Below are 25,897 nucleotides of genomic sequence, written 5' to 3'. Positions count from 1 at the left end.
TTATTTATATGGATTCTTATCTGTACTAGTCTTGATTATTATTAATGAATTTAATTACTTTGCATTTGTTTAGCAAATTTCTATATTAAGGCTGATTTATACTTCTGCATTAAGTGATTGGAGTGACCGACGAGGCATGCCTTGCACGTAGTCTTGTATTAGTTGTGTATTTATAATTCTGCTCGCTGTTGTGTTGCTCTGCAATAACACTTCCGAGACACTAGCCGGCAGTAGGTTTTTATGTTTTTATGTGTCGAGTTTCTTCGCGGGTGTTTTTTTTTTCTATTTTCTGAACGCTACAAGTAGCTAAAACTTGCTCATTCAGAGGAGGGAACCGGCAGACATGCAACAACTTTAAATCATAAGGTAAACACAAAACAAAATTCTTCATCTGGAGCTCCTTCACGGGACTCAACACTTGGTAACAATCGCTCCATTGGGCTCGTGGCTCTCAGCACCGCCCACGCTGGTCACAGCTGTCAAGTCGACCAATAACAAAGTTTGCAATCACAACATTTTTGGAGAGGTGCATGTCAGCGGCAGCCACGGCAAGGCCTATGTGACCATGCACAGGCTGCGCCGGAGCATACGAGCAGAAGTACAAATCAGTCTTAATGAAAGCTGAGCTGCTTTTTTTATTCTGTATTCTCACTATAAATGAAATGGACTATTAAAAGTCTGATGTATCAAATATTTCTTCTGATTTCCATCTGGTGGACACAACTTATTTTATGACGCAGTGCACATCTCACTTGTGGAAGCGGCGTGCATTGGAGCAGAATTTTATCATATACAGTAGACAAAAATGACATGCCATCTTGCAAATAAGATAAATAACATGAGGCCGTTTTGATTGTTTGATAAAATAACAAATAAATAATTTGATAATAAAGTAAAATAAATAAATTAATAATAATAAATTATTATAAATTTGCAAATAACTTATAAAAAAATTGTAGACCTGGGGCCTTTACCATGAAGCCAGTTAGCTTTCTAGCCAGTTAAGTTTCAGTTTAGTTGGCACCACTTCTGGGGTTAGGTTCCATGAAGGTATCTCATCTTGGCTCAGCTGCTCCATAATACTATGGCAACAACGAGTAATTAAAGCCAAGCCGAATCAAGTGTGTTTGGTTAAGAAGACATGGTAAATGTGCAGAGCTGGTGGGCCTCCTAGAACATGGTTGAGAAACACTGTTTTAGGTAAACACTGGTAATTCATGTTATCTAAGGCCCCGTTTACACTAATGCGTTTTAGTTTGAAAACGCATAAGTTTTGCTACGGTTACGCCATCCGTCCACACTACGCCGGAGTTCTCGAGCGCCAAAACGGAGCGTTTCGAAAACGCTGGAGAGGTCGTTTTCATTCTGAAACGCTGCTGCTCCGTCTCAGTGTGGATGATGGAAAACGGAGACATCTGAAAACGGAGGCGGGGCTACTGACATTCGCCTCTCTGATTGGGGCTTTTCCTCAATATTAAGTAGCCTAACACACACAGTACAGTCCTGCATCTTCTCTGTGTAAGTTCAGACTTCGCAAGTTTGATCAAGGCTGCAGTCTCTTCTTCTCAGTTTGATATGGAAAACAGACCATACTGAGGACACGGGTAAATCTTCAAAGAGAACAGAGTACTTTATAACTTCATTCACATCACCCTGGCTACGTTGTTTCACTTTCTCAACAATAAAATGTAAACATGATTTAAGGAACTGCCTATTTTCATTTTAATATTAACAACTAAACAGACAGCAGAAATGTTGAGGCGCCGTGCTGCATATATGAGCGTCATCTTCACTGTGTGCATATCTATAACAAAACGGAGCCTATAACAACTGTCTCCTTTCAATTTTAGTGAAAATACGAAACACAGCCTCTCTTTTGCTGAATATCAGTTTTGATAATCGATAATGGCCATTATAAAAGTATAACATACAATAAGTTTATACATTATAGGAAATAAAGGCAAGCGATCAGTCAATATACAGAATGTACGTGCTTACATTAATCATTAACTTATCTTTGCGCTCAGCCAAAACACGTTACCTGAGAACAAGTAATAGATTCCAATGTCAGGGAATATGTCGTTAGATAAAGACAACAAGATGAATGAAATATCACGTTTAATAAATATAGTGAGATTAGATCCAGCGGGAGATGCTTGATGAGAAGTTCGACTAGCACAGCTCTCATCTGGGTAGTTTGGCTGCAGCGCTTGCCTGAGAGTGTGTGTGTGGTCACGTGATGTGCTTTTTCAGCATTTTGGTGTGGACGGAGAGCAGTTCAGAAACGCTGGGTAAAACGCGAGTGTGGACGCGGATCGTTTTCATTCTAAAACGCCGTTTTAAAACTAAAACGCACTAGTGTAAACGGGGCCTAAAACAGTGTCTTAACCACATTCCTGGGGGCCCACCAGCTCTGCACATTTACCATGTCTTTTTAACCAAACACACCTGATTCAGATCATCAGCTAATCATAGCATAGACTGAAAGTCCTGAAGTCGGTGTGACAAAGGAGACATCCAAAACATGCTGTGTTGGTGGACCCCAGGAACGTGGTTGAGAAACTGGACTTAAAACACATGTGCAAACTAAACTAAATCCTAACTGGCTAGCCAGCTAATCCAGCTCCATGGGTTATGCTTTAATTCTGTAAAAAGGAACTTTTAAATGATTTATGTTCTTTATGATATGATTTAGCGCTATATTAAGACAATAAAATGAAATAGCTTGACCTTTCAAAGAGGGTGAGGGGATACCATTTTGGGAGCGTGGCGCCTCCTAATACAGTGGTAGTGTACAACATTGACCTGGTAATCACCTGTTGTGTGTTTGATTTGTCTGTCTCTCAGGTTTCCTTGTGTCAGTATGAGGTGGACGTGGCGTGGGACAGTCTGATCAGTCATCCCGCTGAAGGAGAATGGCAGAGAATCGCTCCACTCAGAGTCCTCAGCTTTGATATCGAGTGTGCTGGCAGAAAAGGTGTGTTAGTGTAGTATTAGCTCAATATTTCTGCTAGAATTGTTTGGATCAGTTCTTAAGTACCAGACAAGTAAGTGTAGTAAATCTCTGTATGTATATACATAAAATACATATATATATATATATATATATATATATATATATATATATATATATATATATATAAAATACATATATATATAAAATACATATATATATATATATATATATATATAAAATACATATATATATATATAAAATACATATATATATATATATATATATAAAATACATATATATATATATAAAATACATATATATATATATATATATATATATATATATATATATATATATAAAATATATATATATATATAAAATACGTACATATATATATATATATATATATATATATATATATATATAAAATACACACACATATATATATATATATATATATATATATATATATATATATATATATATATATATATATATATACACATATGCTAAAACTGAAACCATATATTGTGCAGTCCTAATTTAGTCCTAATTTAGTATTATGTCTTATTATTCATTCATTCCTCTTTAGCTTAGTCCCGTCTTTATTAGGGGTTGCCACAGCGGAATGAACCGCCAACTATTCTAGCATATGTTTTATGCAGCGAATACCCTTCCAGCTGCAACCCAGTATTGGGAAACACTAATACACTTATTCACACACACACACACATACACTACGGACAATTTTATTTACCCAATTCACTTACAGCACATGTCTTTTGACTGTGGGGGAAACCAGAGCACCCGGAGGAAACCCACGTGAACATAGGGAGAACATGCAAACTCCACACAGAAATGCCATCTGACCCAGCCGGGGCTTAAATCAGCAACCTTCTTGCTGTTTGGCTACAGTGCTGACCACTGAGCCACCGTGCCACCCTTGTGTTTTATAATCATGTAATCATGACTGTGTGTTCCAGGTGTGTTTCCGGAGCCGGAGGTCGACCCTGTGATTCAGATCGCCTCTATGGTGCAGCGTCAGGGAGAGAAGGAACCGTTTATTCGGACAGTCTTCACCTTGCAGAGCTGTGCCAGTATAGTGGGCTCTCAGATTCTCTGCTTCACCCAGGAGAAACTAATGCTGCAGGTGCACCATCACAGATTCTCACTGCTACTCTTAAAGGGACAGTTCATCCAAAAATGAAAATTCATCATTTACTCACCCTTTACTTGTTCCAAACCAGTTTGTGTTTCTTTCTTCTGTTGGACACAAAAGGAGATAGTTTCAAAAAATGCCACTCATTGACTTCCATGGTATTTAAATTGGTAAGTAAATTGCTACCAACCTTCTTTATCATATTTTGCATTCAACTGAAGAAAGAATCTCATCAAGGTTTAAAAGCACTTGAGGGAGAGTAAATTTTGAGGTAATTTTAATTTTGGGGTGAACCATGCCTTTAAGGCTATGATGTAATCATCATTCTTTAATTGTTTTGTTTAGGTGTAAAAATAAGTTGGAAATGTATTTTCTGAAGTAAATCATTGACAGATTGAGAGCCATGTATGGATTTACATGTAAATATGCGATAATAAAATAAACAAGACCAAAAATATAGAGAGAGAAAACAGCAGTTAAGAAAGCATCTGCAACTGAGAAAAGTATAAATCACTTCACTTTTGGGTAATATTTATATTAATATATGTATTTATTATGTGGGAAACAGTGTCAGTGTTGCTTTAATTTAAACTTACATTCACTTTATACTATAAAGCTGCTTTTCCTTGATGGACTAAGGAGGAGTGAGTTAAAAGTTTGTATGGGTGAATGAAAATTTAAAGCTGTTTTAACTTTTACAGAAAATACACAGGAGAATGCTTTGAAATTAACTTTTTGTCCTGATTTAATATGAAATCATCAGTATTTTTTCCAACTTTCAAAATAATGTTACCTTTAAAAGAAAATTTGTCTTTAATGAAAATACAGATGGAGATAACAAAAAAAAAAACCTTTAGTGCTTGACTCATGTTTTTGTGACTTGTCAGGACACAAGCTTATATAATGACATGGTTATGCGACAGGTATTGAAGGTGACTTATGAGGACACATCCCTATTTTTTCCAAACGACTTGAAAATACAGAAAGAGTTTATTATTATTTTATTTTAATTTTCCTATTTTTTTTTTTTTTGGGTTTAAAGATAGGGCGATAGAAAAGGCAGTTTGTACGGTATAAAATAAATGGAAACCTATGGGATGTCCGCACAGTTCACAAAATCAGACCTGTGTGTGTGTTTATAATTAATAAAATGTATATGTGTGATTAATAGAGTTGGGCTGAGTTCATGAGGACTGTGGACCCTGACATCATCACTGGCTACAATATCCAAAACTTTGACCTTCCATATCTCCTCAACAGAGCTGCAACCTTAAAGGTAATTCTATCTTTTACACAAAAACAGTACATATTACAGGACTTATTTTTCACCAATATTTAGGGTCTAAATTTTAAATACTTTATATTGAGCAGTTGACAATTTCTGAAAATAAATAATGTACATGAAAAATATTTTTAAAGACACTTTATTAAAAGTTTTATTTATTAAATTTTATTTAAACGGGACCTATTATGCAAAAATCACTTTTATAAGAGGTTTAAACGCATTTAAAGCTCCGCCCTGTTTTGAAAGGAGCACAATCTCATTTGAATTTAAAGCAACAGTCACAAAAACAGCACAGTTAGGGTCAAAGGCTAAGGCCTGTGTTTATGGGGTGTTTTGAGATGAAGCTTCACATACACACTCTAGGAATTTCAGTGACTTATTTTACATTTTGTTAAAAGGGACATAGTAGGTCATCTTTAAAATAAGCAACTACTAATCAGTCCCTTCATTTGATTAATAGCCAATCCAGCGAATTAATAAAGACTTGGAAGTGGTCTCTTAAAGCGTTTTAGTTTCAGAGAAGGCTGATCAATAATGATGTACTTGGGCCACTCATGTCTGTTTTCATAGGTGAATATGTTCCCGTATCTGGGCCGTGTGTGGGGCTGTAAATCAGTTCTGAAGGACTCCAGCTTCCAGAGCAAGCAGATGGGCCGCAGAGAGAACAAAACCATCAATATGGAGGGACGTGTGCAGTTTGACCTGCTGCAGGTGCGCATCTAAACTCACTTCCTTCAGATCCGCTCATGCTAAGACTTACAGTTTTTTCTGTGTTCTGCAGGTGCTGCTCAGGGATTACAAACTGCGCTCTTACACACTAAACGCCGTCAGTTTCCATTTTCTGCAGGAGCAGAAGGAGGATGTGCAGCATTCGATCATCACAGACCTACAGGTGCAGACAATCACATTTCTGTCCTATATACACTCACACAGTGGGTGCAGAAAGCATTCAGACCTCCTTAATTTTTTCTTTGTTATATTGCAGCCATTTACTAAAATCATTTAAGTTCAATAATTATTTTCCTCATTAATGTACACACAGCACCCCATATTAGTGATGGGTCGTTCATGAACGATTCGTTCATTATGAACAAATCTTCAATATGACTCGGGAACTATGAGTCCTCTTAGGGAGTGATTCGTTCATCCGCGCGTGCGCACATTTGTTCAGGTATCGTTAATTTCAAGTCTTCATCACATTAGCAGAAGCCAATCATATGCATTTAGAGCCGGAAAAAGAATTTATCCGCTCACCTCTCGTCCCCTATCGCGTCTGAGTCATTCGTTCCTCACGGGCCAATCATACGCGCTTAGAGCCGGAAAAAGAATTAATCCGTTCATCTCTCGAGTCATCTATCGGGTCATGTCACTCGTTCCTCACTGGCCAATCATACACGTTTAGAACCGGAAAAAGAATTGAACCGTTCATCTCTCAAGTCCTTGGGTTTGAGTCATTCTCTCACGTGATGAACGAACGATCATGGCTCCAATCAGCTTATACTGTGCATTGGTTAAGATTATATGTGATTGTCAGTGTAACGTAAATGAACCCGTGACATTTAAAGACATGAAGAGGTGAGCTGAGCAAAGAGACAACAATACCTTCATAGAGAAAAGAGCAGGTAAACATTGAGTTATTATTTTCTCCTTCTTATATTCTATTTATGACTTATTTGTCGTGCAATCAACCTTTTGAGCTGTGTTTGGAAGCAATTCGTAACGTTTTAATAATATTTTGACAAATTGAACCAAATGAACGAAATGACTCGAAAAAAGATTTGTTCATCTTGATGAACGAGACTCAAAGATCCGAGTCAGTAAAATGATCCGAACTTCCCATCACTACCCCATATTGACAGAAAAACACAGAATTGTTGACATTTGTGCAGGTTTATTAAAAAAGAAAAACCGAAATATCACATTGTCCTAAGTATTCAGACCCTTTGCTCAGTAATTAGTAGAAGCCTCCTTTTGATCTAGTACAGTCATGAGTCTTAAAAAAGATGCGACAAGTTTCTTCACATCTGGATTTGGGGATTTTCTGCTGTTCTTCTTGTAGATCTCTTTTAAAATGAATATATTTTCTGTGGGATACTTTATAATAATGTATGTGTGCTTTAACAGTTGATTAGTCAGTACTGGAGCTAACAAAAACACTTACGATAACGGTCCAAAGATTTGTACTCCCTAATCTATAAGTTAGGGAAAATCTTACATAGCAATGTAAAAAAAAAAAAAAGGAAAAATTGAGAGAAACCAAAATACCACAAATTTAAGCTGAAATTTTGTAGTTTGTAATTTATTTAGCAATATTTGACTTAAATTAATTTTAAATCTTTCTTTTTCTAAAACTGTTTGGTAACTAAAATGCTATTTAAAAAAATGTCTGTTTGATAAATCGACTTTGTTCAAATGCACCAAAGTATACAGCCTGGGAAATTTATAAAAATATCTTCATTTATTAAAATGGGGTGTATTCATTTATGCTATATATACAGTATATAAACACATTTGCATGTTTCATAAAATATTTTAATATTGAATAATACTTTATTCAAATATATTTCATATCTCCATTTGATTTATTCAATGATTCAATAGCCCTTTTCACAAAGCGATACCGGTAAATATCCGGAAAATTACTGCAACGACTTTACCGGTTAAGTGCTGTTTACACAGGCAAGAACGTTACGAGATATTTCCAGAAAAGACCGTTTACACAACCATTCCAAAATACCAGTAAATTCTGACATCATTAAACAAAAGTGACCTCTAAACGGCTGCGCTTGTATTTGTAAACATTTGACTACATTACAAACCCTGTGGATGGATAAGTATTGTGAACAACTTCGATAAAAACATATTGAGGAACACTTTCGCATATCGAGATGTACATAATATGTGTGTGTGTGTGTGCTGGTGCTCACCGGCTGCTTCACGTGCACACACGTCAAGCAACTGAAGGAAGCAGAGCTTGAAGGTAAAAAAAACAGCATTTCATCATTAGCATTTTATCGAAATTTTTTTCCAGAGTTGAAATTAAGAAGGAACATGGAAATGTTATCTGACTAACATCTAGCAGCAAAATTTGTCAGGAAAAATGCTTTTATATAAAGAGTGCAAAGGTGATTGTGTCTGAATGTTCTGAGTAGACATCTCATATAAGCGTGTTCTAGATGTGAACTCGCTCTTTCCGGCAATATTTCTTCTGCGCTCTCACAGAGCAGCATTCTGGTAAATTACTAGTAATGTTACAACTTCTCTTTCTGGAAAATAGCCGGAATGAATTTACCACTATTTTCAAAAAGGGCCTGTTCACACATACAGACCTTTCCGGAAAATTAATTTAAATGGTAAATTTCCGGAAAGGTCTGTATGTGTGAAAGGGGCTATTGACTCCCTCATAAAGACTTTGCATCATTCATTACTGGATGTATCAGCATTTTTCAAAAATCACTTGAATCAATTATTTAATCACATAACATTTTTTAATTGCTTACAGGTCACAGATGTTTTAGCAAAATACATTTATACATTTCATTTGAAGTGTCAAGTTGCTTTTAAGAGGTGATTTTGATAATGTTGCTTTTATGCCAGTACTTAATCTGAATGAATGAACTGATAATCTGAATTTTGAATTAAAGATCCCGTGAAATTAAAATAAAAATTTTTAGATGCACGTTTTTAAGATATCTATTAGCTAGTGTGCTCCAAAACAATGATTAAATTTGCGTTTAGAAAATGCAAAACCGATTTATACATGTAAAGCTTGCAGTTTGTCACTTCCGCCAAAATGGATCAAGTATTTTTTTTTACATCACCTCATACCTCAGATTCTCATCAAATCTTGACCAATCAAATGCTCTCTAGTATCTGACATGCCCCGCCCCCTTCAAGATGCTTTTCTTTTGATTTTCATTTAGTGCGCTTGAGCTCAACCACTTTCACTGGCAGAGCAGTGATAAAACAAAATCTATTGGCTGTTTTTAAAGGGGAGGAGCTACTTGATGTCCCACCCTCTTAATTTTTTTTTAGCTGAGATTATGCCAATGTGCTTTTAATTTGATAATGTGTTTTTGCAGGATAATGTATAGGTCATAGAAGAGTGACAAAGGTTTTAATTATTTTATTATCTGTTAATTTGAAAAACCTTGTTAAATTTAACTCCTTTGTTTTTCTTTTTTGCTTGATTTATTTATTTTTTACTTTTGTATTATTGTAATTATGCCATAAAGATATATTTGAATGATAACATGCAGTTAACTAACTTGCCTGCCTCTCTTGATTGTTGTTTAGAATGGGAATGAGCAGACACGCAGGCGTTTGGCCGTATACTGTCTGAAGGATGCGTATCTGCCCCTGCGTTTGCTGCAGAAGTTGATGTGTGTCATTAACTACATGGAAATGGCCAGAGTCACCGGAGTTCCCCTGACGTACCTGCTTTCTCGCGGACAGCAGATTAAAGTGGTTTCACAGCTCCTCAGACAGGTCTGCTCTGGTAACTCTGTAGCATGGTAATGTGACAAACGTAGCCGATGGTTTGCTTTAATATGTCTTTTGTGGCTTGGTTATTGTTTTATATGAAGGCTATGAAGCAGGATCTGGTGATGCCGGTGGTGAAGACTGAGGGAGGGGAGGACTACACCGGAGCCACTGTCATTGAACCAGAGAAAGGGTTTGTGCGCTCTACTTTGGTGATCGGAATAAATACAAAAATTGTGAAAACATTCTTGACAGGAAGCTTTTATCTAAAAGTGTACCATATACTACTGAAGCTGTGGCACAAAAATCATTTGAAAAATCGTTCCTGCATTAATTTTGCTCTTGGCTTTTAACAGCAGATGGCCTTTAAGGCTGGTTTTTAAACTGCAGATGGTGCTCTGGGTTAGTGTTTAACTGCAGATGGCATTCTATGCTAGTTTTTAAAGCCTGGTTTATACTTCTGCATCAAGTGACCGGTGTAACCCACAGCGCATGCAACGCGCGCAGCTGTGCATTTATACTTCTGCGCGCTGTCTCTGTCAGTCTGCATTAACACTTCCGAAACGCTAGTTGGCAGTGAGGTGTAAATGTTCCTCTGTGTCGAGTTTCTTCGCTGTTGTTTTGCTTTTCCTGAACACTTCCGGGATGTACAAGTGGCTCAAACTCGCTCATTTTGAGGCAGGAACCGGCGGACGTGAAACAACTTTAACTATGAGGTAAACACAAAACAAAACTTTCCATCCGGAGCTCCTTCACGGGACTCCACACTAGTAAACAATCGCTCCATCAGGCTCGTACCATTCACGCGGCTCTTGGTCCCGCCCAGACTCGTCAGTGCTACCAAGCTGACCAATCACAGAGCTTGCGCTACGCATCGTTGCAACGTGTAGTTACATTTTTTTAGAGGGGCACGTCAGCGACGCCGACGGCCATGGCGAAGGTCTATGCGTCAGCGCTGTAGCATACGCCGGCGTTTGACGCAGAAGTATAAATCAGCCTTAACAGCAAATGGTACTTTAGGCTCGTTTTTTAAAAGCAAATGGCGCTCTAGGCTAGTTTTTAACAGCAGATGGTCCTCTAGGCTAGTTTTTTTTTACAGCAAATAATGCTAGTTATTTATATGCTAGTTAAATGCTAGTTATTTATATAGGCTAGTTATATATTCTAGTTATATAGGCTAGGTTTTTATATGCTGGTTTAATGCTAGTTATTTATATAGGTTAGTTAAAGGCTAGTTATATAGGCTAGTTATTTATATGCTAGTTTAATGCTAGTTGTTTACATAGTTAGTTATATAGGCTAGTTTTAACAGCATTTGGTGCTCTAGGCTAGTTTTGACAACAGATGATTTTTAACAGCAGATGGTCCTCTAGGCTAGTTTCTAACAGCAAATGGTCCTTTAGGCTAGTTTTTTTACAGCAAATAATGCTAGTTATTTATATGCTAGTTAAATGCTAGTTATTTATATAGGCTAGTTATATATTCTAGTTATATAGGCTAGGTTTTTATATGCTGGTTTAATGCTAGTTATTTATATAGGTTAGTTAAAGGCTAGTTATATAGGCTAGTTATTTATATGCTGGTTTAATGCTAGTTGTTTATATAGTTAGTTATATAGGCTAGTTTTAACAGCATTTGGTGCTCTAGGCTAGTTTTGACAACAGATGATTTTTAACAGCAGATGGTCCTCTAGGCTAGTTTTTAACAGCAGATGTTCCTCTAGGCTAGTTTCTAACAGCAGATGGTCCTCTAGGCTAGTTTTTTACAGCAAATAATGCTAGTTATTTATATGCTAGTTGTTTATATAGTTAGTTATGTATTCTAGTTATATAGGCTAATTGTATAGGGTAGTTATTTATATGCTAGTTTAATGCTAGTTATTTATATAGTTAGTTATATAGGCTAGTTATTTATATGCTAGTTTAATGCTAGTTATTTATACAGTTAGTTATATAGGCTAGTTTTAGGCTAGTTTTTAACAGCATTTGGTGCTCTATGCTAGTTTTGACAACAGATGATTTTAACAGCAGATTTTAGGCTAGATTTTAAACTGCAGATGGCACTCTAAGACACACTACCCAATTATTAAATTGAAGTGAGATGCATTAAATTCACAATTTAATCACAATTCAGAGATTTTAATTAAATTGTTCTCCTGAATTGTCTATTCATCAAATAATTCTGATTTTATGTAAGAGTTTTCAATATTATGTTTTGTTGTGTTTTCTCAATACAAGTTTAATAATCACCATGTACTGCATCATTTAATTTAGTATGTGACTCACAAGTTCTGAAATGGTTTGTTTGTGTTTACAGGTATTACAGTGTTCCTATAGCAACTCTGGATTTCTCCTCTCTGTATCCCTCCATCATGATGGCTCATAACTTATGTTACACTACACTCCTGCAGAAGAGCCAGATTGAAAAACTGGGGTAAGAGTGTGTGTGCATTTTCTAAAGTGTTCAGATACTTTGTTTAAAGTGGTAGTTCACCGCCAAAAAATATAATTTATTTACTTTTTACTCACCCTCAAGTTGTTTTAAATATTTGTTTCTTCTTCTGTTGAACACAAATGCAGATATTTTGAGAAATGTTGGGAACCAGTAGCCTTTATCTTCCATATTAGGAAAAATGGAAGTCAACGGCTACTAGTTTCAAAATATTTTCTTTTGTGTTCAACAGAAGAAAGAAACTTAATTTTGGAGCAAGTGGAGGATGAGGAAATGATGACAATCTTTGAGTGAACTATCCTTTTCAGTGTAAAATTGTATCCATTTTAGTGGTAATGTACTCTGCATTTTTGTGTGTGTTTAGTTTGGGTCCAGATGATTTTATCAAGACCCCCACCGGTGATTTGTTTGTAAAGAGCTCAGTGAGAAAAGGTCTTCTCCCTGAGATCCTGGAAAACCTGCTGAGCGCCAGGAAAAGGTGATCCTTTTAACAATTCTAAAATAATAAGTGTATATAAAGGGTTAGTTTAACAACAACAACAACAACAACAAAGAATCTGCCCATACATATACAGTTGAAGTCAGAATTATTATCCCTCCTGAAATATTAGCCCCCCTTGTATATTTTCCCCCCAGTTTCTGTTAATGAAAAGTTTTTTTTTCTACACATTTGTAAATAAATTAGTTTTAAAAACTCATTTCTAATAATTGATTTCTATTATCTTTGTCAAAATTACAGGACATTATGTTTTACTAGATATTTTTCAAGACACTAGTATTCAGCTTAAAGTGTCATTTAAAGGCTTAACTAGGCAGGTTAGGTTAATTAGGCAAGTCATTGTATAACGATGGTTTGTTTTTAGACAATTGAAAACATGTATAGCTTAAGAGGGCTAATAATATTGACCTTAAAATGGTTTAAAGAAATTTAAAAACTGCTTTTACTCTGGACAAAATAAAACAAATAAGACTTTCTCAACAAGAAAAAGTATTATCGGGAAATACTGCGAAAAATTCCTTGCTCTGATAAACATTATTTGGGAAATATTTGAAAAAGAAAAAAAATCTCTCAGGAGGGTGAATACTTTTGAATTCAACTGTACATATTATTGTACTTATCGATGCATATCAGATGCTGTTTGTTATAATATTCTATAGTATTCTAAGGGAATGTTTTTTATTGCTTTTTTGAATGCATTGAAAATCTACTGCCATCTACTTATATCTAAGGTGTCATCTTTTATCTTAAATGTATATTTTGATTATCATATTTGTTAAAAATGAAAAATCTTAGCACCTCCGGTTCACGTTTGTTTTAACTAAGGGGAAATTTGGTACAAACATAACAAATATAAATAAAGAGAATGAGCAATGCAAATCTCTCAGAAAAGAGCGAAACCACAAATTCAGCTTAAACAGGGTGTCCGCGGGGTCTTAAAAAGTATTAAAAGTTCCATTATGAGAAAATTAAGGCCCTTAAAAGGTATTAAAAAGTCTTGTGTTTTATGTAGTTTTAAATTTTGTTCCAGCCTTGTCCAAAGTGTTAGACTCCAAAAAAGCATAAATATATTTATTTTCCTCCTAATAATAACAACGGTGTGCTCAATCCACGCGATTGGTTTGGGCTGGGCCGTGTCTGGCCAAGCTCAACCGTCTGGGTGATGTCACGCAATTTGCGAGAAACACAGGAAGGTGATGTGACTCTCTCCACATGTAGCGAAACCATAGAGCGAAACAGACGGCAAAATGGGAAAATGTACGTTTGCGTAATCCTGGTTAGAGAAAGTTGAGTTTAAATAGTGGCTGAATCCTGTCGCTGAAAACAACCTCGTTCTTTCAAGTTTGTTTCTTCCGAGCTCATCTGAGTTCTGTTGCATGGTTGTGCTCCATTGATTTATTTAACTACAACTGTTTATTAACAACTGTTTATTAAGTTAAAGGTTTGATACTGATTAGAACTTGAAGTGGCAATCTTGAAATATGGTCTTAAAACATTCTGAGAAGGTCTTTAAAAAGTCTTAAAAAGGTATTGAAATTTCCATTAGGATTCCTGCTTGTACCCTGTTAAATATAAACAATACATTTTGTATGTTTCATTTCTGCATACTATGACAAAGATACTCAGAGATTTGAGACCCACTTGATAACCATTTGTAGCTTTTGTCTTCAAGCCAGCAATCCAGAACCAACAGCCAACCTCCATGTTTTTTCCCATTTTTCAAATGGAGCCCAATCTACGCTTAAAACATCCAGTGATTGTGCTTCCCATGGACATCATGCTATAATAATAATAATAATTCCTTACATTTTATATAGTGCTTTTCTGGACACTCAAAATGCTTTACACATTTTTGGGTGGAATCTCCTCATCCACCACTAGTGTGCAGCATCCACCTGGATGACACTACGGCAGCCATATTGTGCCAGACCGCACAGCACACACTAGCTAATTGGTGGAGAGGAGACAGAGTGATGAAGCCAATTATGATATGGGGATGGTTAGGAGGCCATGATGGACAGATGCCTAGGTTAAACCCCTACTCAGGACATCCTGGGATTTATAACGACCACAGAGAGTAAGGACCTCGGGTTTAACATCTCATCTGAAAGACAACGCTCACTGAGCAGTAAAGAGTCCCCGTCACAATACAAGGGCATTAGGACACACACAGACCAGCGGTTGAGCGCCCCCTACGGGTCTCACTAACACCACTTCCGGCAGCAACCTAGCTTTCCCATGTGTCTCTCATCCAGGTACAGCCCATGCACAGTTCCGCTTAGCTTCAGTGGACGACCATGTGAGAATTGCCGGCATACAAGCTGATTTTTTTAAAATAATTAACTATTAAGAAAGATAAATGATTATTAAAAACAAAACAATCTTGTATAAAGTGCTGTTTCAAGCACTTTATAAAAAATTTAAGCACTTTTCAATCCTTAAAAACACTTTTAAGTGTTTCCAAGGATTTACGAAGCATGTGGTCTTTGTTTTGTTGTCTTTAGGGCAAAGGCAGAGCTGAAGAAAGAGACGGACCCCTTTAAAAAGCAGGTGCTGGACGGAAGGCAGTTGGCTTTGAAGATCAGCGCAAACTCAGTGTACGGCTTCACCGGGGCTCAGGTCGGCAAACTGCCCTGTCTGGAGATCTCACAGGTCAGCCTCAGCACTCACAGCACTGATAAATACCATCAGATGGCTTGATGCAGACGTTCGTGAGGTTTTATTTCCTACCCTTCTTCTGTAGAGCGTCACAGGCTTTGGCCGGCAGATGATTGAACAGACCAAACAGCTCGTGGAATCAAGATACACACTAGATAATGGCTACCAGGCCGATGCAAAGGTATTTATGGTGGCATCAATAGATGATTTAGACTTCATTTGATTAAACATACAAATACATGGTTGCCTGATAACTGATAATTTGTGTTTTAGGTCATCTATGGAGACACAGACTCTGTGATGGTGAAACTGGGTGTTGCAACTGTGCAGGAAGCAATGAATCAGGGAAAGGAGGCTGCTGAATGGGTCTCCTCCCACTTCGTTCCACCAATTAAATTAGAATTTGAGAAGGTAAGCAAATCAGAATTATACAACAAGATTAATTAATTCATTCATTAACTTTTCAGACACATAGCTGTAACTCGGATAACCTAGGTTACTAATGAAAAGTAGAAGTGATGTGTAAAAAGACAAAGAAAGCAGGGAAAATGAGCCATTTAATCATTCTGTATTAAAGTCATGAGTCCTTTAAGAGTCAACGGTAGAGCGAGCAGAACTACACCAACGCACCATATTTGGTCAAGAGAGAAAGTTACAGTTGAGAAAGTTACAATTGACAAGTTACGGTTGGTATATTAAATGATGCAAAGAGATGATCGAGAGAGAGAGAGACGAGACAGTAACAGAGAGAAATCCAGCCCCTCCACATGCAAGAAATCGCCGATGGATTGCTATCGGATGTGGCGGAGCTTGTAAGCAGATACTGACGCAGATCTGAAGAGATTTTATTAATGATATTACACTTTTTCACTTTGGCTGGGTTTTTGTGTGAGTTGAAGCATCTGTGACGAGTCCCTGATTCACTCTCGAGGAGAAACTTATGTTACGGCGAGCCACCCACGGAACCGACTCACCTGTTAGACTGTGTTTGAGCCACAGGACTGGTAGGAGAGTTCTTTTGATTTGTTTGGACAAACAAGACTCCGACTTATCGCGACCCTCCTGTTTTTCTTCTTTCTTTGCCTTATATCAACGGAAAACACTTACTGGAACTGAACTAAGAGAATCAACAGTTCTCTTGCACGGAATCCTTGATATTGAACTGTGAACGCCAAACGATGAAACGAATCATTTGAACAGCGAAATGATTCATTTGAGCAGTGACATGATTCATTTGAATAGAGTAACGTGTATTTAAACAGTGAGGTAATTCATTTAAATAGTGTAACAGTCCTTTGAATAGTGTGGTGATTCATTTGAACAGAGTAACGATTCTTTGAACAGTGAGGTGATTCATTTGAACAGAGTACTGATTTATTGAGTTAAAAGTGTGAATATTGAATTATAACCTGCATTTTGAGTTGAGTTAGGTTATTTATTATTGATTAATTTCTTTATTTTCTTTTATTGATTACATTTGAGAATACAGAGTATTTTTATCACAATCTATTGCTTTCTTTACTTTGTTTTATACAAAGGGTAACACAGTGTTGTAGTTTTCCAAGATATTTATTTATTTTTATTTTGTACAAGTGTTTGAAACTTCCTGATTGTCTAGATTATACTTTGTTTAAACTGTATATTGAGTTCACGTTCATCTGTGTGGGAAAAAAAGAGAAAATCATTTACTTTTTATTATTACAGTTTATCATTGAACCTATATATAGATACATACATATACATATTGAACAGAAATCTACAAACATAACATTTTCCTAATTATATAAACTATATTGATGAAAGAAACTGGCTGTGTTTGATTATTCACTCACCTGCTGTGATGCTTTTCTCTCTCCAGTAGCCGTTCTTTCTCTCCTGATCAATTGCCCCACATTGAAAAATACACAAGCGCGACAAATCAAATCGTACTTGCTCCAAAGCCATTTAAAAAGTATCATGAATACAATTTTAATGATGTAATTGTTAATTAATCAGTTTTTATAACTTGCGCAACACTGCTTGCTGTGAAATGTAGTCATTATTTTAACACCCTCTCTGTCTCCTTTTCAGGTGTATTACCCGTATCTGTTAATTAATAAAAAGCGGTACGCCGGGCTGTATTTCTCCTCCAGTGCTGAACATCATGATAAGATGGACTGCAAAGGAATAGAGACCGTGAGGCGAGACAACTGCCCTCTAGTGGCCAACCTCATCAACACATGCCTCCAAAACATCCTCATTGACAGGTACAAGCATTGGCACACTCTGAAAAAACCCCACACCACAAACTCAGATACGCAACAGTAGTGACGCACAAACTAGCATGCGTAACAGTGAAAACATGACTCTACAAGACCGATAAAAAGGCTTTTCGAGGGACAACACCTTTCACATATTGTTCCAGCATGCTGAATGATGTGTTTTGTGTTTTCAGAGACCCCGACGGAGCAGTAACTCATGCTAAAGAGGTGATCTCAGACCTTCTGTGCAACCGCATTGACATCAGTCAGCTGGTCATTACTAAGGAGCTCACGCGCACAGCACAGGAGTATGCAGGAAAACAGGCCCACGTCGAACTAGCTGAGAGGTGTGTGTGTGTGTGTGTGTGTGTGTGTACCTTGTTAGCTAAAAATGACAACATGCATAACAGTACATAAAGCACAATATCAACAGTGACAAAAATGAAGGAAAAATTTTTACTAAATAGAAAGAGAGGAGAAAAACCAATAAAAATGAAAAGTGCATTTACAAACCAAAGGTAACTTTAACTGTTTAAATGTTTTAGGTAATTAGGATTATTAGTATTTTTAATTGTTTTTAGAGAACAATTTTATCCTGGGAATATTTTAAAGAAAATGTTAAAAAAGGTGGAATTTTAGAATATTTATCTTTTTATCAAACCTAAAGATTGTATATGGCTCTTATCAGTGTTGATGTTGTTTGTATGTTTATTGTATAACGAATGTTTATTAAGAAACCGTTATGATTGCATGTTATTCACTCACTGGCCACTTTATTAGGTACACCTTACTAGTACAGGCCTGGACTCCCTTTTGCTTTCAGAACTGCCTTAATCCTTCGTATAGATTCAACAAGGTACTGGGAAATTCCTCAGAGATGTTGCTCTATATTGACTCGACAGCATCACGCAGTTGCTGCAGATTTTTCAGCTGCACATATATATTAACCAATACTAATGGGCCCAAAGTATGCCAAGAAAATATCCCCACACCATTACACCACCCTCATCAGCCTGAACCGTTGATACAAGGCAGGATGGATCCATGCTTTCATGTTTTGATTCTAAATTCTGACCCTTCCGTTGAATGTCACAGCAGAAATCGAGACTCATCAGACCAGACAACGTTTTTCCAATCTTCTATTGTCCAATTTTGGTAAGTCTGTGTGAATTGTAGCCTCAGTTTCCTGTTCGTAGCTGACAGGAGTGGCACCCGGTGTGGTCTTTTGCTGCTTTAGCCCATCCGCCTCAAGGTTGGACGTGTTGTGTGTTCAGAGATGCTTTTCTGTATACCTCGGTTGTATCGAGTGGTTATTTGAGTTACTGTTGCCTTTCTATCAGCTCCAACCAGTCTGGCCATTCTCCTCTGACCTCTAGTATCAACAAGGCATTTGTGCCCACAGAACTGCCACTCACTAGATATTTTCTCCTTTTCAGACCATTCTCTGTAAACCCTAGAGGTGGTTGTGCGTGAAAATTCCAGTAGATCAGCAGTTACTGAAATACTCCGACCAACCCGTCTGGCACCAACAGCCATGCCACATTCAAAGTCACTTAAATCACCTTTCTACCCCATTCTGATGCTCGGTATGAACTGCAGCAGATCATCTAAACAATGTCTGCATGCTTAAATGCATTGAGTTTCTGCCATGTGATTGGCTGATTAGAAATATGTGTTAACAATCAAATGGACAGGTGTACCTATAAAAGTGCCGGTGAGTGTATATTTAGTATAGGTTATGCCATGAATGTAGTCAGTGCTGCTGATATGGCATTAAAACAATCAAACAAATAAATAATTCCTTGAGCATATAATAATGTGTGTTTTCAGGATGCGTAAGCGGGATGCCGGTAGTGCTCCAAATCTCGGAGATCGAGTGCCGTACGTCATCATCAAAGCAGCAAAGGGAGTTGCGGCGTATATGAAATCAGAGGTCAGTTTTGTGTGTTTTAATAATTCCGATTTTCTGAGTTGTAGTTTTTAATGTTGTTTTATGCATTTTAGGACCCCATCTATGTGCTGGAGAACAACATCCCTATAGACACGCAGTACTACCTGGAGCAGCAGCTCTCCAAACCATTACTGCGCATCTTCGAGCCCATTCTGGGGGAGAGCAAAGCTGAGAGTGTGTTACTGAGTGAGTATTGTCCGTTAAAAGGATAGTTCACTCAAAAAACCAACAATAATAATTTGTTCCTTCTTTAATTCCTTATAGGGCCATTTAAAAATTAAGGTGGCTTTATTCTCTTCAGGCAACAATTAAAGTAGATTTTTTGCTGAAATCATGATCCTTGGTGATTAATAAAAAGGCTAGTAGTCAAAAAACGTACACGGGCAAAACAAAATTTAAATGTTTCTTTTGTGTGAAGTGATTGCACAGTGTACCATAATAGACCGAAGATTAATTGTTTGCATGTGTTTTTAAGGTTGTGACTAATAGGGCTGTGCGGTTAATTGAAATCGTATCGAAATTGTGACTTGAACGTGCAATTTCTATATCGCCTTTCAGCACTATTTTTCTGCATTATGCTATTTGAAAAAAACATTATGCAGTACGCCTAAACCAAAAGTGTCCACACTCGGCCCTGAAGGGCCGGTGTTCTGGAGAGTTTAGCTCCAACCCTCATCAAACACACCTAAACCAGCTAATTAAGCCCTTACAAGATATACTAGAAACTTCCTGGCAGGTGTGTTGAAGCAAGTTGGAGCTAAACTATGCAGGACACCGGCCCTCCAGGACTGTGTTTGGACACTTCTGGCCGAAACAAAGCTCGAGAACAGGAGACTAAATAGCCTGCATAAACAGGGATGATGAGTTTAGCATACTCGTTTATACTTGTTTTAACATAATTTATTCATAACAAATGTATAGGCCACTTAGAAGTTGGAACAGAGGAATAAAATATGTCCTCTGTAACATCTTAACATCTCAGCACTCTTAATAGGCCTGGTTACATACACTTAGTCTTCAAATTGACCAACACGGCAATAAAAATAAGTCTTTCTTAGCTAATTAAATAAAAATAAATGATAAATTATCACAGGTATTTTTGAATAACGAAATTAAGATAAAGGCTCTCTAGAATTTGTTTTGCCTCTACTCTTTACAATCTGGTATTAAGGTGACGGTGAAGCTGAATATTAAAAGAATAATGCCAACATTAGCCTATTTATGCCAACTCTATCTACATTACGATTTTATGGTTGAATTAATATTTTGTTATACTTAGAAAATCCTTTACTCAGCCATATCACCCTGCAGCCCAAGACCGGTTACTCACTGAAGCTAAGCAAGGCTTAGCTTGGTCAGTACCTGGATGGGAGACCACATGGGGAAACTAGGTTGCTGTTGGCAGCGGTGTTAGAGACCTGTGGTCTGTGTGAGTCCTAATACCCCACTCCGTGGGCGCCGTCTTTCGTATGAGATGTTAAACTGCGGTCCTGACTCTCTGTGGTCATTAAAAATTCCATGACACTTCTCGTAGAGAGTAGAGATTTAACCCCAGTGTCCTGGCCAAAGTCCCTCATTCGGCCCTTACCCATCATGCCCTTCTAATCATCCCCATTCACCAAATTAGCTCTATCACTGTCTCTTCACTCCACCAATAGCTGGTGTGTGGTGTGCGTACTTGCTGCCGTTGCATCATCCAAGTGGATGCTGCACACTGGTGGTGGTGTGGACAGACCTTCCTCATGATTGTGAAGTGCTTTGGGTGTGTGGCCATACACCATAAATGCACTATATAAATACATTTTGTGGAGGAACATTATTGAATCCACTGTAGATGGCTTTAACGCAATCCTCCGCTCACTGAGCAACACTGAACACCCTTTCACTTCTGCTGCTGCTGGCAGGGATGCATACTGTTCTGGCTAATTTTGCATGTTTTGGGTAGCATTGTTTGTTCATCTTCCACCAGCCAAAAACATTCATTTAATTTTCCATGACAGGGGTTCACAATGTAGGGAGTGACCTCGTCATCTTTCCTGTCAGCTTTCTGTACATTGCTGTTTAGCACTCTAACATAATAGGATAAAAAATCGACCGCCGAAATACCTTGGCGGCTAGAATGACTGTTCTTTTTGAACTGGCGGCTGGCATCACCGCGTAAAAATACACCCTTTTTTTGACTTCTCAATCATCATTCGGTTCACTTTTGCAGGGATGGATTTTAATGTTGTAACAAACGATTTGATTACTTTCTCACGCTAATGGATATGCATCACATGAGTGTTTATTTATTGCGCAAGCCTGGCCCGACCCTGTCTAAAATGATTGAAATTAAACCCGTCGGGTTCGGGCAAGGATCTTCAGCTCTATCGCACACCCCTAGTGACTAAGTATTTCAAGCTTGGATTATTTATTGGATTATTCTGAATACTGCTATGCTGGGTATACTCACAGGATGTTTTGCGCTTCGCTTAAATTTTTTAATTATAAGGTTATATGTTTATTTGAATTTATTTACAAAGTAAACTAATAATTCTTATTTAAATAGAAAGCCTAAGTTAATATTGAATAATTTTGTGCAACTTATTTTAGCCAATGGGGGGGGGAAGCACCCCTCCAAGCTCCGCCCATGGTGTGAAGCCAAATTTAGACTCCTCAGAAAACTATAAATTGCTTTGTATATTTTTTTTCTCTTTTGTGTTTACCAATGTTTCTTATATTTATGCAGATTCATTCCCATAGAAAATCATCCCAATCAATCTAAATCTTTCCAAATAGAGCTGTTGAAGTCATCGGGTTAAATTATATTCATACGTATCGCAGAAAAACTCAGTATCGCAATGTCAGTTTATTTTTTTCCAATATCATGCAACCCTATTGCAAACTCTTACCTGTTTTTGCTCGGTGTTGTTTCAGAGGGAGATCACACCCGCTGTAAGACGGTCTTGACCTCCCGAGTCGGTGGTCTCATGGCTTTCGCTCAGAAACGAAGCACTTGCATCGGCTGCAGAGCTGTGCTGAAAACCGATGGTGTGTATCTAGTGTGTGTGTGTTTGTTGAGGAAATCGGCAGTACTCTATAGCCTAACCCTGTTCCCGGAGGCACACCAATAGTGAATATTTTGGATGTCTCCCTTATCTGCCCCATTCATTTCAGGTTTTTAATTTCCCTTTAATGTTCTGATGATGTTTAAATAGGAAGAGGTTGAAAATGTGTACTGTTGGTGTGCTTTCAGGAACAGGGTTGGGAAACTCTGCTCTGTAGTACTACGTTATTGTCATTTATTTAATTTGTTTTCTTCACAGTGGCTGTATGCGACTTCTGCAAAAAGAGAGAATCTGAGCTCTATCAAAAGGAGGTTTGCTTTGTTCATTTTGTGTTTACATTTCATGATTTTCTTTCTTTTTATTATCTTGGCTTAGATTTTTTATGCACGTATCCTTGTATATTTTTTCCTCATATTTTGTATATGTAAGCAAAGCACTTTGTGATGCTACTTTTAAAGGCACTCTAAATAAGTTTATTATTATTAATAAATGTACAAATGTTGTGTAATTGTGTTTTTGGTGATCGTTGTTGGCGTGTTTCTTTTAGATTGCTCATCTGTCGACACTAGAGGAGAAATTCTCTCGCCTGTGGACTCAGTGTCAGCGCTGTCAGGGTTCACTTCATGAAGACGTGCTTTGCACCAGGTATTTATACATGTTCATGCAAGACTTGGAAAATATATGATATATTTACAGTAGGGCTGCACGACATATCATTTATATAAAACAATATAGAAATGTGAAAAGCTGCAACAGTAGAGTCGCGATTAAAGATTAATTTAATTCAAGTTTAAATGCTTTAGGTACAAGTAATTATAACATTTGTAGTCTTAAAGATTGTGTTTGTTTGTACTATGAGGATTATTACATTGCCTTACAATAATTCACCTGTTGAAATTGTATCCATATCGCAATGCAATATTACAGAAAATCTAAATATCTTAACGTTAGTGTTTTCCCAAATTGTGCCTAATATACTGTATATTTGAATAATTTTAAAATATTTTTGATTAAAATCTGTTTTTCAGTCGAGATTGCCCCATCTTCTACATGAGGAAGAAGGTGCAGAAAGATTTAGACGATCAGGAGAAGCTCGTCTCCCGTTTCGGCTGGTGATCAATGACCATTTTTTTCCTTCTCAACATTCATTTCTCGACGTCTTCTTACCTCAAAGATGGAGTCTGTCAAACTCCAGATTGTAAAGAATCTTCATTTTGTAGTGGCTGAATAAATAAGTGCATTTTTGTAAATTGACTGTCATCTTTTGGTTGTCATTTCTATTTACTCCAATAGAAGCTTTTATCCAAGAGCAACTTACAAATGGGGAAAACATGTACGTTATTCATCATAAAGACACAAATAAACACAAGAAGTCCTCGTAATGCAACATTTTTAAACATTAGAATTGTTAGATTAAGGAAAAGTAAAAGCATATTAGCTTTTGCTTTGGCGTTCCAAATGTAGTGGGGTGGGATTATTCCACCAGTGAGGAACAGTGAAAGAAAAAGTTCTGGAAAAGGACTTTTGTAATGTTACCATGAGGTATAATGATCATTTGCTGACCACAGGCTTCTGGATAGGATATTTATGTTACAGTATTCTTGATGTAGACATGTAAAAATGTAATTTGAAGTAGGTGTGGAGCCTCAAGGTTTGTCTTTTTGTTTGTTATAATCAAAATCTATCTTTAACCATTTTAAATGCTGCGTCCCAAATTGCATACTCTCCATCCTAAATAGTATTTGAAAATAGAATTAGTATGTCCCAAATCGTGATATGTTTTAGAGTATGCCAAAGGTTCCTGAATGGTTTACTATTTCTGGAGAAAAGATTTAGTGTAGAACATAATAGCTGTGTCTCGTTTCAGAGGCTGCATCCTCCGAAGGATGCATTTGAAGTGCGCTGCGTCATCGCGGCGCAATAAAGGCTGTCTCATTTAAAACAGAAAATTAGACGGCTCCCTCAAACGCAGCCTTAAAATGCGCCTTCATTTTGCAGGTAATGAAGGACATAACCAGTGGATCCTTCGGGTGAAGTCGAGATCAGATACGTGGCCGGCTGGAAGTGCGATATGCACATTAATATAGCAGCTTTTTTTTTATGACACTGTATATCAATAATTAATATTTTAACAGTACTGTGACGGTTGGGTTTAGGGTTGGGGTGGCGGTAGATGTGGATAAAATACAATAAATGGAAAATTAAAAAAATAATACGAATAATTCTTGTTAACCTTCAACCGCAACCATTTCCGATCTAGCAGCCTCGAACGTCCCAAAGATTCATTGCGCACTGATAATGGCAGGACATTTTTAAAAGAGAACTCCGGTTTAAATGTATGAATTAAGTTTATTTTAATTGGATATCTAAACACATGTTAAAAAACAAAAATAGTATGATGTCTTTCTAAAAAGTGATTTTATAAACAGTTTACATGTGTACATGCATGGATCAAAGGAAATATATTTCCAGCTTCTGTGTACCTTGTTTTGCCTTCAGATCGCTTAAAATAAGTTTTAAAATCACTTTTAAAAAATTATTACCAATTTTATCAGCGCTTATTAACAGCAGCTGTTGCCTGTTGAGATCTGTCCTGTAGGCTTGATCTTCTCATTTCAAAAACGCTCGGTTCAGCCTGTGTGGACTTCGAAGGACTCACCTTTGCCTCTGAAATGACACACAGCTACTCTAATCGTTCATATTGGCCACAGTACATTGGCTCGTTGGATATGAATTTGATCAGAACTACAAACGCGGGTGAAAAGTGTAAATAAACTACAAACATGGCGGACGCGCGAGACCAACCGTCAAGTAGAGAGGCTTGGGTAAAGATGTTTGTTTGACTGTTAATCAATATCTAGTCAACTGGAACTTGTTTAAACCGCGTTGTATGTGTTGTATTTAATCTGCAGCAACAATACTGAACTCGCTTAAAGACGTGCTTTGATATTAACCGCTGAACGCAGAATTATCCAAACTTCTGAGGAGATTTCTTTGCATGAAAGACTAACGTTAGTGAATGGGAGATCTGCTGCTTCTCCAGTAAGGTTGGTAATTAAATATGAAAGAAATGTATATGATCTTTGGTTGATTAAGATGGTTCATAAGTAACACAACGATCTGGTAATAAAGAAGTACATACCTTACTCAAACGTATACCTTCACAAAG

General features: G+C 37.1%; 1 protein-coding gene across 1 annotated transcript in view; it reads left to right on the top strand.

Moving 5' to 3' along the window:
* Positions 1-23,978, top strand: part of pold1 (polymerase (DNA directed), delta 1, catalytic subunit) — a 31,452-nt gene extending 7,474 nt beyond the window's left edge. The window contains 20 exon segments of the mRNA NM_001039810.2: positions 2,848-2,977; positions 3,940-4,106; positions 5,287-5,391; positions 5,971-6,111; positions 6,182-6,292; positions 9,697-9,888; positions 9,987-10,075; positions 12,199-12,315; positions 12,698-12,811; positions 15,337-15,484; positions 15,576-15,671; positions 15,764-15,901; positions 17,561-17,736; positions 17,925-18,077; positions 19,561-19,663; positions 19,735-19,867; positions 22,598-22,711; positions 22,987-23,039; positions 23,276-23,373; positions 23,757-23,978. Of these exon segments, the coding sequence (NP_001034899.1) occupies positions 2,848-2,977; positions 3,940-4,106; positions 5,287-5,391; positions 5,971-6,111; positions 6,182-6,292; positions 9,697-9,888; positions 9,987-10,075; positions 12,199-12,315; positions 12,698-12,811; positions 15,337-15,484; positions 15,576-15,671; positions 15,764-15,901; positions 17,561-17,736; positions 17,925-18,077; positions 19,561-19,663; positions 19,735-19,867; positions 22,598-22,711; positions 22,987-23,039; positions 23,276-23,373; positions 23,757-23,844 (2,466 nt within the window). The 3' untranslated portion in view covers positions 23,845-23,978.
* Positions 23,979-25,897: the final 1,919 nt, after the last annotated feature.

Source organism: Danio rerio, chromosome 3 (genome assembly GCF_049306965.1).
Source record: "Danio rerio strain Tuebingen ecotype United States chromosome 3, GRCz12tu, whole genome shotgun sequence".
In the NCBI taxonomy this organism is placed as follows: Eukaryota; Metazoa; Chordata; class Actinopteri; order Cypriniformes; family Danionidae; genus Danio; species Danio rerio.
This window is presented reverse-complemented; position numbering and strand designations above follow the sequence as displayed.